Source organism: Dasypus novemcinctus, chromosome 25, assembly GCF_030445035.2.
Source record: "Dasypus novemcinctus isolate mDasNov1 chromosome 25, mDasNov1.1.hap2, whole genome shotgun sequence".
NCBI lineage: Eukaryota > Metazoa > Chordata > Mammalia > Cingulata > Dasypodidae > Dasypus > Dasypus novemcinctus.
In genome coordinates, this window is record NC_080697.1 from 2,218,534 (window position 1) to 2,233,813 (window position 15,280).

General features: G+C 53.8%; 1 protein-coding gene across 1 annotated transcript in view; it reads left to right on the forward strand.

Moving 5' to 3' along the window:
* Positions 1–15,280, forward strand: part of GREB1 (growth regulating estrogen receptor binding 1) — an 85,197-nt gene that overhangs the window by 35,130 nt on the left and 34,787 nt on the right. Inside the window, exons 12-17 of the mRNA XM_058287633.1 lie at positions 196–324; positions 1,594–1,722; positions 2,269–2,466; positions 2,929–3,109; positions 4,013–4,205; positions 5,173–5,306. Coding sequence (XP_058143616.1) covers positions 196–324; positions 1,594–1,722; positions 2,269–2,466; positions 2,929–3,109; positions 4,013–4,205; positions 5,173–5,306 — 964 coding nt within the window. The remainder of the gene's footprint in view (positions 1–195; positions 325–1,593; positions 1,723–2,268; positions 2,467–2,928; positions 3,110–4,012; positions 4,206–5,172; positions 5,307–15,280) is intronic.

The following is a 15,280-nucleotide window of genomic DNA, read 5'->3' on the forward strand; positions in this document are numbered from 1 at the left end:
CCAGGGCCAGCGCTGGCTGCCCTCGAGGGCCTTCTGGTCCCAGCTGTACAGTCAGAGTGGGCGCCGCACTTCCTCCTTCAGCAAGACCCCGTTTCTCGCCCTGCGTGTCCAGGCTTGAAGGCAGACCCTGCTGTCCAGGAGCCCACGGTGACCTGAGCGGCTTCCCGCGCAGTGAAGCCACCGTGTGTTTTCCAGGGAAATACCAAGCCCGGATTCTGTCTGAGAGCCTCCTCAGCCCAGCGGAGTACCAGCAGGAGGTGGACCACGAACTGGCCGCCGGGAAGGTGGGCGCCCTGGGGGCCTTCTTCAGCACCCTCTGTCCAGGTGGGTTTGAGGCGAGGCAGGCGCCTGTGCGGTCACGAGGCCATGGCGGCTGGATGCTCGTCTCCAAGCCACCCTCCCCGCGGAGGCCGAGCCTGAGCCCAGGGCTCCTAGTCCAGGGAGGTCGAGTCCAGGGGGGCTGAGTCCAGGGGGGCTGAGCCCAGCGGGGCCAAGTCCAGGGGGCTGAGTTCAGGAACCCTGAGTCGGGGGGGCCAAGTCCAGGGGGGCTGAGTCCAGGGGGCTGAGCCTAGGGCCCTGAGTCCAGGGGGCCGAGTCTAGGGGGGCTGAGCCCGGGGGAGCTGAGTCCAGGGGGCCGAGTCCAGGGGGGCCCAGTCCAGGGACCCTGAGTCCAGGGGGGCTGAGCCTGGGGGGTCGAGTCCAGGGGGCTGAGTCCAGGGGGCCGAGTCCAGGGGGACTGAGTCCAGGGGGCTGAGTCCAGGGGGCTGAGTTCAGGGACCCTGAGTCCGGGGGGACTGAGTCCAGGGAGCCGAGTCCAGGGGGCTGAGCCCAGGGCCCCGAGTCCAGGGGGCTGAGTCCAGGGACCCTGAGTCCAGGGGGGCTGAGCCCGGGGGGGCCGAGTCCGGGGGGCCGAGCCCGGGGGGGCCGAGTCCGGGGGGCCGAGTCCAGGGGGGCTGAATCCAGGGGTCTGAGCCCAGGGCCCCGAGTCCAGGGGGGCGAGTCCAGGGCCCCGAGTCCAGGGGGCTGAGTCCAGGGGGCCGAGTCCAGGGGGACCAAGTCCAGGGGGCCGAGTCCAGGAGGGCTGAGTCCAGGGGGCCGAGTCCAAGGGGGCCGAGTCCAGGGGGCCGAGTCCAGGAGGGCTGAGTCTGGAGGCCCCGCTCTGTATGGCACTCACGGGCCACAGGCTGCTACTGCTGTCCCTTCCTGCTCTGGCTGCAGTGTCCTCATGATGGCCCTGGGGCCCAGGAGCACCCCCCGCGCCCTGCTCCTTGCCACCACTGGACGCGGCGTCCTGGAGAGCGTCTTCCCCTCCGTGCTGGCTGCTCGCCCTGGCACGCTCCTCCCTCAGGAGCCCTCGGCCCTTCCCTCGGCCCCTTCCTCAGCCCCTCCCCTGTCCCCTCCCTTGGCCTCCCCTCGGATCCCCCTCGGGCCCTCCCCTCCACCCGCAGCAGCCCGCCTCTCCTTCAGTTCTACGTCCGGGACGGCGCCCACCCTCGCCCCTGGAGGGGTCTCTCCACTCCCAGCCCCAGTTCCCGACCGCCTGCCTTAACGGGCGCCTGCGGACCCACGTTTCCGCTTCTCTGTTTTGGGTAGAGGGCGACATTGACGTCCTGCTGGACCGATTTTATCAGGAGCACCAAGACCGTGCTTCTTCCTCACCTGCTGCCTCCTCCGGCCCTGTCCCGGCCTCCGCAGATGTCCACCAGCCGCCAGCGTGCACGGGTGAGTAGGGGGCGTGGGCAGCGCCAGGGACACCCGTGCCCAGGGCGGCGATGCCAGAAACACCACAGGGAAGGCCTGTCCTCGGCCACCTGCTTGGTCTCCAGTGCGGACCAGCTCTGTCCGCCTGGACGTGCGTCTGCTCTGCCCGGTGGGTGCTCCTAGGCCGGTGTCCGGCCCGGAAGTGCTCGGTCGAAGGTGCTGTCCCTGCCAGGTCCCTGGAGAGGCGTGGAGCCCCCTGCCCCGAGCAGCTGCTCTCCCCCAGCCTCAGCGCCGCCTCCGTGGGACCCCGACCTCGTGCCGCCAGGCAGAGGGTCCCTGCCGCCCCCGCACCCGGAGGGCTTCGTCTGTACTCTTAGCAGTAAATGAGACGCTGGCCACCGGCACGGCTTAGTGGACGCTGGGCTGCTGTCCATTCCTGGCCCCTCCGGGCTATGCTCCCGGGCCGTGGCACTGGGGCTCGAGCAAGGCTGCTGGGCAGGGCCGCCGGGTAGGCTTGGCGTCCCCACCGTGCTCTGCCTGGCTCATCGCCTCGCGCTCTGCTTCCAGCGCGCAGCCCATGGCCGCAGCCCGCCCGGCCCTTCCAGCTCGCCGTGGCCCAGAAGCTCCTCTCCCACGTGTGCTCCATCGCGGACTCCAGCACCCAGAATCTGGACCTGGGGTCCTTCGAGAAGGTCGACTTTCTGATCTGCACGCCCCCCTCGGAAGTGGCCTTCCAGCAGACCCTGTGGCACGTCCGGCATTCTGGTACGAGGCCTGTGATCTGTCTAAATTCGTGTTTTGAGCTTAACGCCGCTCTCTGCTTCTGCAGTGGACAGGCCAGCCTGTTACCCTGTTTCACAGCTCGTGAGATGGACACTTGGTGGTGACTTGCCCAAACTCTTCTAAGAACTGTGACCTGAAACTGGACGTGTCACTGTCTGGCTTCACCTTACATTTTTCCTGTCCGTCCCAGGGATTGCTGCTTAAACGTGAAACCCACAGAGCCAGCGTGCTAGGAGAAACCAGGGGAGCGGCCTGAGGCCGGGGGCGTTTTCCTTTCTCTCAGTTGTGTCCCACCCGGACGCGGGGTCTGCGCAAGCCAGCGTTGCCAGTGCCCACGGGCGGGCCGGCGTGTGTGCGGCCGAGTGCCTGCCTCTGAGCGGCACGTGGAGGGAGAATGAAGAGCTGGCGGCGGGCTCGAGGGCCGCTGTGCCTTTCTCTTTGCAGGCGTGTTGCTGGAGCTTGGCCTGGCGCAGGAGCAGGTATCGAGGCGGAGAGCGGAACGGTACGTCCTGAAGCTGGACGCGGCGGCGCAGGCCAAGGCCCAGGCCTTCCTGCAGAGCGCCTTCGAGAACCCGCAGACGCTGTTCGTGCTGATCCACGACCACGCGCACTGGGACCTCGTGAGGTCAGATGCCCTGGCCGGGCCCGGGTCGCCCTCTCCGACGGCTGGGGTTCGTGGAGGCGCGTCCAGCGGGAAGGGCCGGCCCGGCATTTGTGGGCGGGATGCGGGTCAGAGTCGGAGCTGGAGTCCGTCTCAGGCATCGTCAAGGGCGTCCTCAGAACTTCAGCAACGGGTGGTGGCAGTGGGGGCCCGGGGGCGGCGGGTGGCAGGGCGTGGGCGAGCGCAAGTCCGCGTCCTGGCTACGCAGAGCTCGGGGTCCGCAACGTGTCCTCGCCGTGGCCACTAAGGAGCTGTCCTTCCTTGGGGGGATTTGACTTGACCCGTGACGATGATTGTAAACCTAGAGGATTTCGGGCAGGCTGGGCCGCGGGCCGCTGGCGGAGGAGGCGGCGGCTTTGGCTTCTCACAGATTGGAGGTCTTAGGGTGCCCAGGCCCTCAGGGGTGCCTGGCGGAGTCCACGGACGGCTCGGGCCTTCGAGCACCCTGAAATGACACAGAAAGCCATGCCATGGCCATTCAGTTTGGGTGGGTTTCTGGGGGGGCCAAGCCTACTTTTTCAACACTACAGGAGAGAGCGGGGCTGTGCGGGCTGGCGGGACCCCTGCCTGGGGGCCGCCCCTGCCTTCAGCACTGCCCGTTAATGTGGCGCAGGCTTCACGGGGCGCCCCATCCCCCCAGCAGGGATCCAGGACAAGAACCCGAGGGGAGTAGTGGGCGCCTGGGAAGGGCCCTGCCCGCGCCCCGCACGGCCCTCTGGGAGTCCTGCCCGCCGGCCACATCTGGGCAGACACGAGCCTCAGCACGTCCCTGGTGGTGCCCGAAGTGCGGTCGTTCCGGGAGGGGCGTGGATGCGTGGCCGCCCGGGTGCTGCGCTCACTGCGCCGCCATTGTCCTCTTCCTCGCAGTGCTGCTCACGACCTCTGCCCCGCGAGCGCGGCCCCCAGGGGGCTGGTGCACAGCCTGCTCACCTGCAGGGAGCTGCGGGAGGCGCCCAACGTGCTGGTGCTCCACGTGACCGCCTTCCCCTACGCGCTGCAGACGCAGCGCAGCCTCATAAGCCCGTACAACGAGGTCCACTGGCCTGCCTCCTACCACGGCGTGAGTGCCCCTCGCCAGCCCGGGGACGTGGCGTCGCGGGGTCTGGACCGGCCGCCGGCGGGAGCCGGGCCTCCAGCGCCGTGCGTCTGCTCCAGCGCGGGTAGAGCCGACCTTCCCGCCTTCCCCAGCCCTCCCAGCAGCTTTGTTCTCCACACACGTCCTGCCACTGGCAGGTTTTATCTTAGTCGATCACCTGCCGTTTCCTGGTCATAATAGAAGGCCAGAACGAATCTGGTGTTTGGAGAATTCTGGGTGGTTGAATTCTAGCTAGTTGCCTAAGTAATAGTCAAATGTGAAGTATCTTGCTGAACGCGGGGACTTTGGAGTTCCTCGGGGTCGTTAACCACCCGGCCCTGGCCCCCAGGCTGTGGGTTCAGATCCTGCGCGCCGCGCTTAGCACAAGCCAGGCTGTGCTCCAGGTGCTCCATCCTGTTCACAAATGGAGAAAATGAGGGGAGGGATGGTCAGGGCACTGGGCGGAGACCGCCGGAGAGTCTTGGGCCAGCGCCAGTCCTCACGCCTGGCCACGCCTGGCCGCTGCGCTCTGGGCACGCCGGGGCCTCTGTGGGTGCACAGCCTGCCCCAGCTGTGCTGTGCTCTGAGGTCCGAGACGCTCTGATTTTATGTCGGTAGAGTAAAAGTGATTAGACAAATTTTAATGGCAACTGAAAGCAGGAGTGTGGATTTCTATATTTCTAAAACCAGCTCAAAATTATGGAAAGAAGCAATTTTCACAATGAAAGTTGCAATATGAAAATAGAATAAGGCTGATTTTCTCCTTGGTGAGAACATTGGGCCCAATCGAATGGAAAACTCTAGACTAAGGGGGTGTGTCGGCCTTCAAGTGTGTAAAAAGCGGTTCAAGGTGCTGCATGTTGGTGAGATTCAGGCCAGCAGACGCCCAGCAGGCCTGGCACGTGCACCTGCTGGCCGCGGGACGGTGTGTCACGGCTGCTCTCTGTTGCAGGAAGTGGACCTGTACCACGACGAGAAGTACTTTGGGCTGGCAGAGTTCATCGACTCCACCCTCGCAGGACACAGCCTCCCGTTGCTCAGATACGACAGCACCTTCGAGGCCATGGTCACTGCCTTAGGGAAAAGGTACACGTCTCTCTCTGCAGCACTAAAAATGCTCGGGAGCGTCGAGTCCGGCTGCAGGCGTGCATCCAGCCAGCCAATTCCGGGAGCAGAGCTCCCCGCTCTCCCGCCTCAGCAGGGGCTCAGGGTTTGTTTCTTGTCCTGTGCCTGTTTCACTTTGGGTCAGTGATACCTTTTCACACTGATGCTCCAGAAGCGTAGAGATTCGAGTGGCCGCTGGGCCGGGATGTGGGATGATGAGCTAAGGATCAAGGGCAGTAAGAGCTCAAAGTGTATAAAGGCGTGATGATCAGAGTTGGCCTCTTTTTCAAACTTCTTCCAAATATCCTGAGTGCTTATTTGTGCCACACACTGTTGCAAGACCCCACATTCCTTATCTAATTTGGTCCTCGCAACCACCCTGAATTGGTTGCTGTTATTATCCCCGTTTGCATATGAGGAAACCGAGGCATGGACAAGCCCCGTGACCTTCAGGCCACGTCCAGCAAGCAGCAGGCCTGGGTGGCCCCAGAAGCGGTCTCCCTCCTGTGCGCTGGATCCTGGCGCTGCCACGGGCAGATGAGGAGACCGAGGCTCGGGCTAACAGAGCGTGTCCACAGTTCAGACGTTGTGAAGACCGGCCAAGTCTCAGAGACGAAGGCAACGGGTGGCTGCCACTGCCCCTCATGGCCCTTTGTTTTCCTCCCTTGCAAAGAGATTAGTTAGATGTGATTCTCAAGCTTTGTTCCAAAGAAACTGCTTGGGCTGGACGCTCATGTTGTTCTGTGGTCAAATATGGTTGAGAAATGCCAAATTTATTTTATTATTATTATTTTTTAAAGATTTATTTATTTATTTCTCTCCCCTTCTTCCCAGCCCCCCACCCTGATTGTCTGTTCTCTGTGTCTATTTGTTGCATCTTCTTTGTCCGCTTCTGTTGTTGTCAGCGGCACGGGAATCTGTATTTCTCTTTGTTGCATCACCTTGTTGTCAGATCTCCATGTCTGCAGCGCCATTCTTGGGCAGGCTGCACTTTCTTTCGCACTGGGCGGCTCTCCTTACGGGGCGCAATCCTTGTGTGTGGGGCTCCCCTACGCGGGGACACCCCTGCGTGGCAGGGCACTCCTTGTGCGCATCAGCATTGCATGTGGGCCAGTTCCACACGGGTCAAGGAGGCCCGGGGTTTGAACCGCGGACCTCCCATGTTGTAGATGGACGCCCTAACCACTGGGCCAAGTCTGCCGCCAGAAATGGCACATTTAAAGAAAGGATTTACTGTGGGGGCTCTCACAGTGGACCTGGGGCTGCTGAGCCACCAGGAGAAGGCCCTGCCGCCCCATGGACCACGCGCGCCGTCCTCGGTCAGGGTGTCGTGGAGCGTCTCATGGGACCAATGTCCTCCAAAGCGCCTTGGAGGAGCCCACTCGGGACCCCGGGGTTCGCTGGTGCTGGAGGGTGGGGGCTCCTGAGCCGTTCTCCTCCTCGACCCGGCAGCTGGGCCCCCAGTCCTGCCGAGTGAGGACCTCTGGACCGAGGGGGCCGCATCGGCTTCCTCTGCTTCTGCACCCGGCTCCCAGCCTCACCGTGAGCAGCTGCAGCTCCCCGTGTCGATGCGGGCTGAGTGCACTGCGTTTGCTGCCTTATGGGTTGGTCACAGCTGCTGCGCGCCCTCCGTGTAGACGGGGGCTGGGCTGAGCCACTGCGTTTGTGCCTTATGGGTCGGTCACAGCTGCTGCGCGTCCTCCATGTGGACGGGGGCTGAGCACGCTGCGTTTGCTGCCTTTTGGGACAGTCACAGCTGCTGTGCGCCCTCCGTGTAGACAGGGGCTGAGCCACTGCGTTTGCTGCCTTGTGGGGTCCTCACGAGAACACAGAAGGGAGGTGATGTTGCTCCTCTTTCGCAGATGAAGAGGCTGAGACTGAAGAGGTCAGGCCTCTTGCCGGAGGCCCTGAGTTTATAGTGACGTGGACCCAGCCTGGGCAACAACCCCAAGACTGAATGACGCTAAGCTGTGCAGCCCGCGGTGTGCAGCTGGGGAGCCCAGTCCCCGCCCCGGGCCTGGGACAGCCTGGCCCTGGCCCTTGCTGGTTCTGACCTTGGACAAGTCAGGTGACCTCTCTGAGCCCTTCTGCGCTCACTTAGGAGGGTCGTGAGGTGATGGGTGTGGCTGCAGCAAGACCCTCCCCCGGCCTGGAGCCCGGGCAGTTCCTGTGGGGATAAGAACCCCTGCTGTGTGGGACTAACTGGGGTGCCCCACGTAAAGCCTACGAGCAGCCCGGGCACCCCGTGCTGAGCGGTAGCGGCTCCCGTCGTCCTCACCGGCACCCGTCGTCCTCACCGGCTCCCGCCCTCCTCACCAGCACCCATCCTCATCTGCTGCTAAACTTACACGTGCTGGGAAGTGACCTTTTATATTTCTTTGACCTACAAGAGACTGTCCAGTCGTGGACGCTGAGGCTGGAGAGTCCTGGGCACTCCAGGGGTCGCTCCGTGAGACGCCCCGACTTAGGACAGCAGGGTCTGGGGTGCAGCGTCACTGCGGCAGCCTGGACCCCCAGGGGTGAGCGTGTTTCACTGGACCACGCAGCCCTTTAGGAACCTCTGTCTGGACAGTAATTTGGAACAGGAGGAAATAAAGGGACAATCACATGAGGGTCCCGCTTCTCGCCACCACGGGCACGGCCGGATTGCAGATTCACTTGTGCTGCAGGTGCTCAGTGGGTGCGCGTCCGTGACTTAAAAATGAGAGTTAGTGTTGGATGACTCCCATTTTTTTTCTGGGATGTTCGCTCTCTGCTTTTCCTTTAGAGCCTTGGAGGAGGGCCCAGCTCTCTGCTGCGCCAAGCCTGGTGCCGTCCTGGGCCTGACGTACAGTTTGGGGCACCCCATGCTTGTCTTTCCTTTGGGTAGCACCCAAATGCTCGGTTGTAATGAGGCTCGACTGGCACACGGGACACTGCACGTGAAGCTTTCAGTTTGATGAGTTTTGATATACACCCCTGAAATGTTTACCACCATCAAGATAATGAGCAAAGGTTTCCTCCTGTCGTTCCTCTCACTAGAGATTAATTTGCATTTTGTAGAGCTTTAGATAAGTGGAATTATACAGTACATATTCTTTCATGTCTGGCTTCTTGCACTCAGAATAGTTATTTTGAGATTCATCCGCTTTGTGTCCTGTATCATTACTTTTCCTGCTTTACCTTTTTTTTAATTGATTGGCCAGTGGGCATTTAAGTTGTTTTGCAGCTTTGGGAGATTGCAGATAACATGTTTGTTCAGACTTTGTGAAAATACATGCCTTCATTTCTCTTGAGTATCGTGTAGTGGAAGGGCTTATGTGGTGGTATATGTTTAACTTTTTAATAAACTGCCAAGCAGCTTTCCAGAGTATTTGTATCTTTTTACGTTCCCACCAGCAGTGTATGAAAATTCCCTTACTCCACATCCTCACCAGCACTTGGCACGGTCAGTGTTCACGACTTCCTTTCTTCTTACGGCTGCGGGACATTCCATCATGTGTGTGCATCACAGTTTGTTTATCCATTCGTCAGTTGATGGAGACCTGGGTTGTTTCCATCTTTGGCAATTGTGAAGAATGCCGCTGGGAACATTGGTATGCAGGTGTCAGTTCGTGTCACTGCTCTCAGTTCTTCTGGGTATAGACCCAGTAGTGGTATTGCAGGGTCACGCGGCAAGTCTGTATTCAACTTCCTTAGGAACTGCCAACAGTCCTCCACAGTGGCTAGACGATTCTGCATTCCCACCAGCAGTGGATAAGTGTTCCTCTCTCTCCACAGCCTCTCCAACATTTGTAGTTCTCTGTCTTTTTAATAGTGGCCATTCTGATAGGTGTGAAATGATATCTCATTGTAGTTTTGATTTGCATTTCCCTAATCATTAGTGAGGTTGAGCATTTTTTCATGTTTTATTGCCATTTGTATTGCTTCTTTGGACAATTGTCTATTCAAGTCTTTTGTGCATTTTCTAATCTGGTAGTTTCCCTTTTTATTGTTGAATTGTAGTATCTCTTTATATATCATGGATTTGTGATTTCCAAATATTTTCTGCCATTGAGTTGGCTGCCTTTTCACCCTTTTGACAAAGTTCTTTGAGGTGCAAAAGTGTTTAATTTTGAGGAGGTCCCATTTTATCTTTTTTTTTTTCTTTTTTTGCTTATGCCTTGGGTGTAAGGTACAAGAAACTACTGCAGAGACTTCCGGGAAGAGGTGGGCTTAGAAAGACACAACACTCTCTTCTCCCAGAGAAACAGCTGAGGACACGCAGAAATGCCTGGAAAAAAATCTTCCAGGGTTTAGGACACCAGGCGAAGGCTGGACACTGCCCAGAGGAGAGGGACAAAGGAGGGGACTCAGAAGGACAGAACTGTGGGCTGAGACCAGCGGCTGCTCTGCCGGCACCCACCCCACACTAGACACTTCCGAACTGTCAGCCTCTGGACCTGTGGCTACAGACAAAGGGGGCTCCAGGGACCCACCACCCCAGGAAAGGGGAGAGAGGGACACAGCCTGAGGCTGACTCAGCTTCTGGCCCACAGATCAGGTCTGCTCTGTCCCAGGAGCCCTTCCGGGCCAGGTTGGGCCGGGCCATGTTTGCCTTGGAGCCAGCGAGGGGCTGCGGGTACAGGACCCTCCAAGCTCCTCCTCTACTAATGGGGACTGATTGTTGAGAACGCAGAAGGGAGGGAAATCACTGCCTACCCTGGAAAAGGGAGGGGTGGCCAGCAAAGGTTCAGAACAGCCTGAGAAGGTGAGAATTTCGAGGCTCTTGGCCTCCAGGCAGGGAGCTCTGGCACATTATCTGTCCGTGTTGCTGCGAACGCAGTAGGACTAGGCTTTCAGCTGAGAACCGCCGAAGTCCGCCGTCTGCTGGCAGACCAAGGAAGTGCACCTTAGGAAATTAAAAGTAAGTGAGAGGCTTTTTCCAGCCTTCGCAGCCCCCCTCCCCTAGGCCCTTAGAAGTGGGTCTGCACCCACGACTGGGCCCAAGGCCCAGATCTGAGCAGCTAACAGGGGCAATCCTAAAGACCCAGGACAGGTGGAACCAAGAATCCAAGGACAGCAGAGGAACACAGCCTCCTGCCACTAAAACCCTCCGAGAGAGAGACTGAGCAGCAGAGTAAACGCACGATCCTAATCAGATGCCTAGGCATCAGCAAAAAATTACAAGCCATACTAAGAAAATGGAAGAAATGGCCCAAGCAAAGGAATATATCAAAGCCCCAGAGAATACACAGGATTTGAGAAAACTAAGCAATGAGATGATAAAAAATTTCCAAAATCAAGTTGAGTTAAACACAGTATGAGTGATGAGATAAAGGACATCAAGAAGACACTGAGAAAACTCGAAGAAGAATTTGAAAACCTGAATAAAAAAGTAACTGGGCTCGTGGTAATGAAAAGACATGATAGGTGAGATTAAAAACATTAGAGGGAAGCAGACATGGCTCAAGCAGTTGGGTGCCCGCCTACCACCTGAGAGGTCCTGGGCTTGGTTCCCAGTGCCTCTTAAAGGCGATGAGCAAGACAGTGAGCTGATGAGTCGGGTTGGCGTGGTGAACTGGCATAGCAAGCTGACCCAACAAGATGACTCAGCAAGATGGTGCAATCAAGAGACACAGCGATGAAACACAATGAGAGACACAACAAGCAGGGAGGGAGATGGCTCAAATGATTTGGTGTCTTCCTCACACATGGCAGGTCTCGGGTGTGGTTCCTGGTGCCTTTTGAAAAGAAGACAAACAGCGAGCAGACAGCGGTCACAAAATAATGAGTGGTTGGGAGAAATAAATAAAGTCTTAAAAAAAAAACACCCCAAACCCAAAAACAAAACAAAAAAACACATTAGAGGCATACAACAGCAGACTTGAAATGATAGAAGAATTAAGTGATACAGAAGACAGAACAGCTGAAATTGAAGAGAGAAAAGATCAAAGAGAGAAGGGAATGGAAAAAGTAGAGCAGGGGCTCAGGGAGTTGAACGACAGCACGAACACAGCGACATGCGTGTTGTGGGAGTCCCAGAAGGAGGAGAGAAGGGGAAGGGGCAGGAAGGGTATCTGAGGAAATAATGACTGAAAATTTCGAACTTACGTGTCCAAGAATCGCATTGTATCCCAATCAGAATAAAAGTGTATAGAACTGCTCCAGGGAAACGGACTTTGGCCCAGTGGTTAGGGCGTCCGTCTACCACATGGGAGGTCCATGGTTCAAGCCCCGGCCTCCTTGACCCCTGTGGAGCTGGCCATGCGCAGTGCTGATGCGCGCAAGGAGTGCCGTGCCACGCAGGGGTGTCCCCCGCGTAGGGGAGCCCCACACGCAAGGAGTGCGCCCATAAGGAGAGCCGCCCAGCGCGAAGGAGGGAGCAGCCTGCCGAGGAATGGCACCGCCCACACTTCCCGTGCCGCTGACGACAACAGAGGCGGACAAAAGAAAACAAGACGCAGCAAAAAGACACAGAAAACAGACAACCAGGGGAGGGGAGGGGAATTAAATAAATAAATAAATAAATCTTTAAAAAAAAAAAAAAAAAAGAACTGCTCCAAGAGTTATACTATTCAGAAAGTCAAACATCAAAGATAAAGAGAAAATTCTCAGAGCAGCAAGGGAGAAGCAAACCATCACATTTAAGGGACGTCCAGTAAGACTGCATGGATTTCTCATCAGAAACCATGGAGGCAAGAAGACAGTGTACGATACAGTTAGGAAACTGAGCAAGAAAAACTCTCAGCCGGGAACTCTTTATCCAAAAAATGGTCCTTCAATTATGAAAAAAATTTTTTTAAAGATGTATTTTGTTTATCTTCCCCGCTTGTTGTTTGCACTCGCTGTCTGCTCTCTGTGCTCGTTCCTCGTGTGCTCTCTGTATCTGCTCTTCTTTATTTTAGGAGTCACCAGGAACTGCACCAGGACTGCCCATGTGGCAGGTGGGTACAACTGCTTGAGCCACATCTGCTTCCCTGAAGGTGAGTTTTAAATATTCACAAACAGATGTGGCTCAAGTGATTGAGCACTTGCTTTCCATGTGTGAGGTCCTGGGTTCTATTCCTGGTATCTCCTAAAAACAAAACAAATGAAAAAACAAATTCTCACTGGGGAGCGGATGTGCCTCAGTGGTTGAGTACCTGCTTCCCATGTACAAGGTTCCAAGTTTAATCCCCAGACCTCCTAAAAAAAAAAAAATATATATATATATATATATATATATATATATATGCTTTTTTCACAAACTGAAACTAAAGAGAGTTTTAAAAAGTAATCCACCTTTGCAAGAAATATTAAAGGAAGCCTTAAAAAGCCCAAAAGAAAAAGACAGGAGAGTGTGGCTTGGAGGAGCGTATAGAAGACAGAATAGAGAAAGGATAACTAAAAGAGTAAAAAGGCAGACAAGAATAAGATATGACATGTGAAAACCAAAGAGTAAAATGGTGGAAGTAAGTAATGCATTTACCGTAATATTATTGAATATGAATAGATTAAACTTACCAGTCAAAAGATACAGGCTGACTGATAACATGGATGAATCTTGAAGACATTATGCTAGTGAAATAAGCCAGACACAAAAGGACAAATATTGCATGGTCTCACTAATATAAACTAAATACGAAGAATAAATGCGTGCAGTTAAAACCTCGAGTATAGGTTTTTGTTATTTTTTTTAAAGATTTATTTATTTATTTAATTCCCCCCCTCCCCCGGTTGTCTGTTCTCTGTGTCTTTTTGCTGCATCTTGTTTCTTTGTCCGCTTCTGTTGTTGTCAGTGGCACGGAAAGTGTGGTCGGTGCCATTCCTGGGCAGGCTGCACTTTTCTTTCGCGCTGGGCGGCTCTTCTTTACGGGTGCACTCCTTGCGCGTGGGGCTCCCCTACGCGGGGGACACCCCTGTGTGGCACGCACTCCTTGTGCACATCAGCACTGCGCATGGGCCAGCTCCACACGGGTCAAGGAGGCCTGGGGTTTGAACCACGGACCTCCCATGTGGTAGACGGACGCCCTAACCACTGGGCCAAGTCCATTTCCCTAGGTTTTTTGGAGATAAGAGAAAGTCTGTGAAGGAGTACTGATGCTTAATATATGTAAAAGTTTTAATTAACTTGACTGTAAAAGTGTGGAAATGGATAGCGTTGATAGTAACACATTATAGTGAGTAGCAGGTAGTTTATAAATGAGGTTGAGGATGAAAAGAGTAGTCTAGGGATGTAAATGTCAATTGAAAGAAAGCTAGAGAATTATCTAGGGACTGGATAACACAGTGAACCCAGAGGTGGGTAAGAATTGTGGTTAATAGTACAAATGCAAGAAAGTCCTGTAAACTAGAACGGATGTACATCACTATTGCAAGTGGTGGGAATGTGGAGAAGCATGGGAAAAAGACAATTAATGTAACCTATGGACTGTAGTTAACTTCAATACAATGATATTCTTGCATCAATGCCAAAGATTTACTGTGTTAATAATAGGGCAGTATAGAGAAAATATGCCAAATGTATGCTATGGAGCATAGTTGTCTGATGATATTATCTCATAGTTTATAACAAATGTTCCTCAATGGTGGCATGTGTTGGTGAAGGGATGTTGTATGGGAAGTATACACATGTACACACGATTGTTCTGTAATGAAAATATATTCAGAAAAAGATACGGGCTGACAGAATGGATAAAAAACATGAGCCATCCATATGCTACTTGCAAGAGACTCACCTTAGACCCAGGAATACAAACTGGGAGAAAGTGAAATGTTGGGAAAAAAATACTTTATGTAAATAGTAACCAAAAAAAGAGTAAGGGTTGCTATACTTATATTGGACAAAACAGGCTTTAAATGAAAAAACGTTATGAGATACAGAAGGCCATTATATATTAATAAAAGGGACAATCTACCAGGAAGAAATAATAGTCAATAAATATCTATGTACCTAACCAGGGTGCCCCAAAATATGTGAGGCAAACTCTGGCAAAACTGAAGGGAAAAACAGGCCTCTTTACAATAATAGTTGGAGAATTCAACACCCCACTCACATCATTAGGTAGCAACTAGACACAAGATCAACAAGGAAACAGAACTTGAACAATATGATAAATGAGCTAGACCTAACATATATATGTAGAATGTATCCCCCAGACTCAGTGGGTTATACATTCTTCTCAAGTGCCTGTGGATCTTTCTCCAGGATAGACCATATGTTAGTCACAGTGCAGCTCTCAGTAAATATAAAAAGATGGAAATTATGCAAATTATACAAAGCACCTTCTCAGATCATAATGGAATGAAACTGGAAATAAGTAATAGACAGGAAAGAGGTAAATTTGCAAATAAACAACACACTCCTAAATAATCAGTGGGTCAAAGAAGAAATTGCAAGTGAAATCAGTAGATATATTGAGACAAATGAAAACGAGAGCACAACTTATCAAGACTTATGGGATACAACAAAGGCAGTCTTGAGGGGAAAATATATAGTTCTAAATGCCTATATTATAAAAGAAGAAAGAGCTAAAATCAAAGATCTAACTCAGCAACTGGAGAAATTAGAAAAAGAACAGCAAACCGTTCCCAAAGCAAGCAGAAGGAAAGGAATAAAAGAGAAGAAGTAAAAGAGATTGAGAATAACAACAACAACAAAACATAGAGAAAATCAACAAAACTGAAACCTGCTTCTTTGAGAAGATCAATTAAATTGAAAACCCCTGGTTAGACTAACAAAGAAAAAAAGAGAAAAAACTGACCCCACAAAAATAAACAGGATCATAAGAGGATATTATGAGAGACTGTAGGCAAACAAACTAGACAACCTAGATGAAATGGACAAATTCTTAAAAATGCACAGCCTACACTTACACTACAAGATATGCAAGTACTTAACAAACCAATCACATTTAAAGATCTTGAATCAGTCATCAAAAGTCTCAACAAAGAGAAGTCCAGGACCAGATGACTTCACAGGTGAATTCTACCAAGCATTTCAAGAAGAATCAATA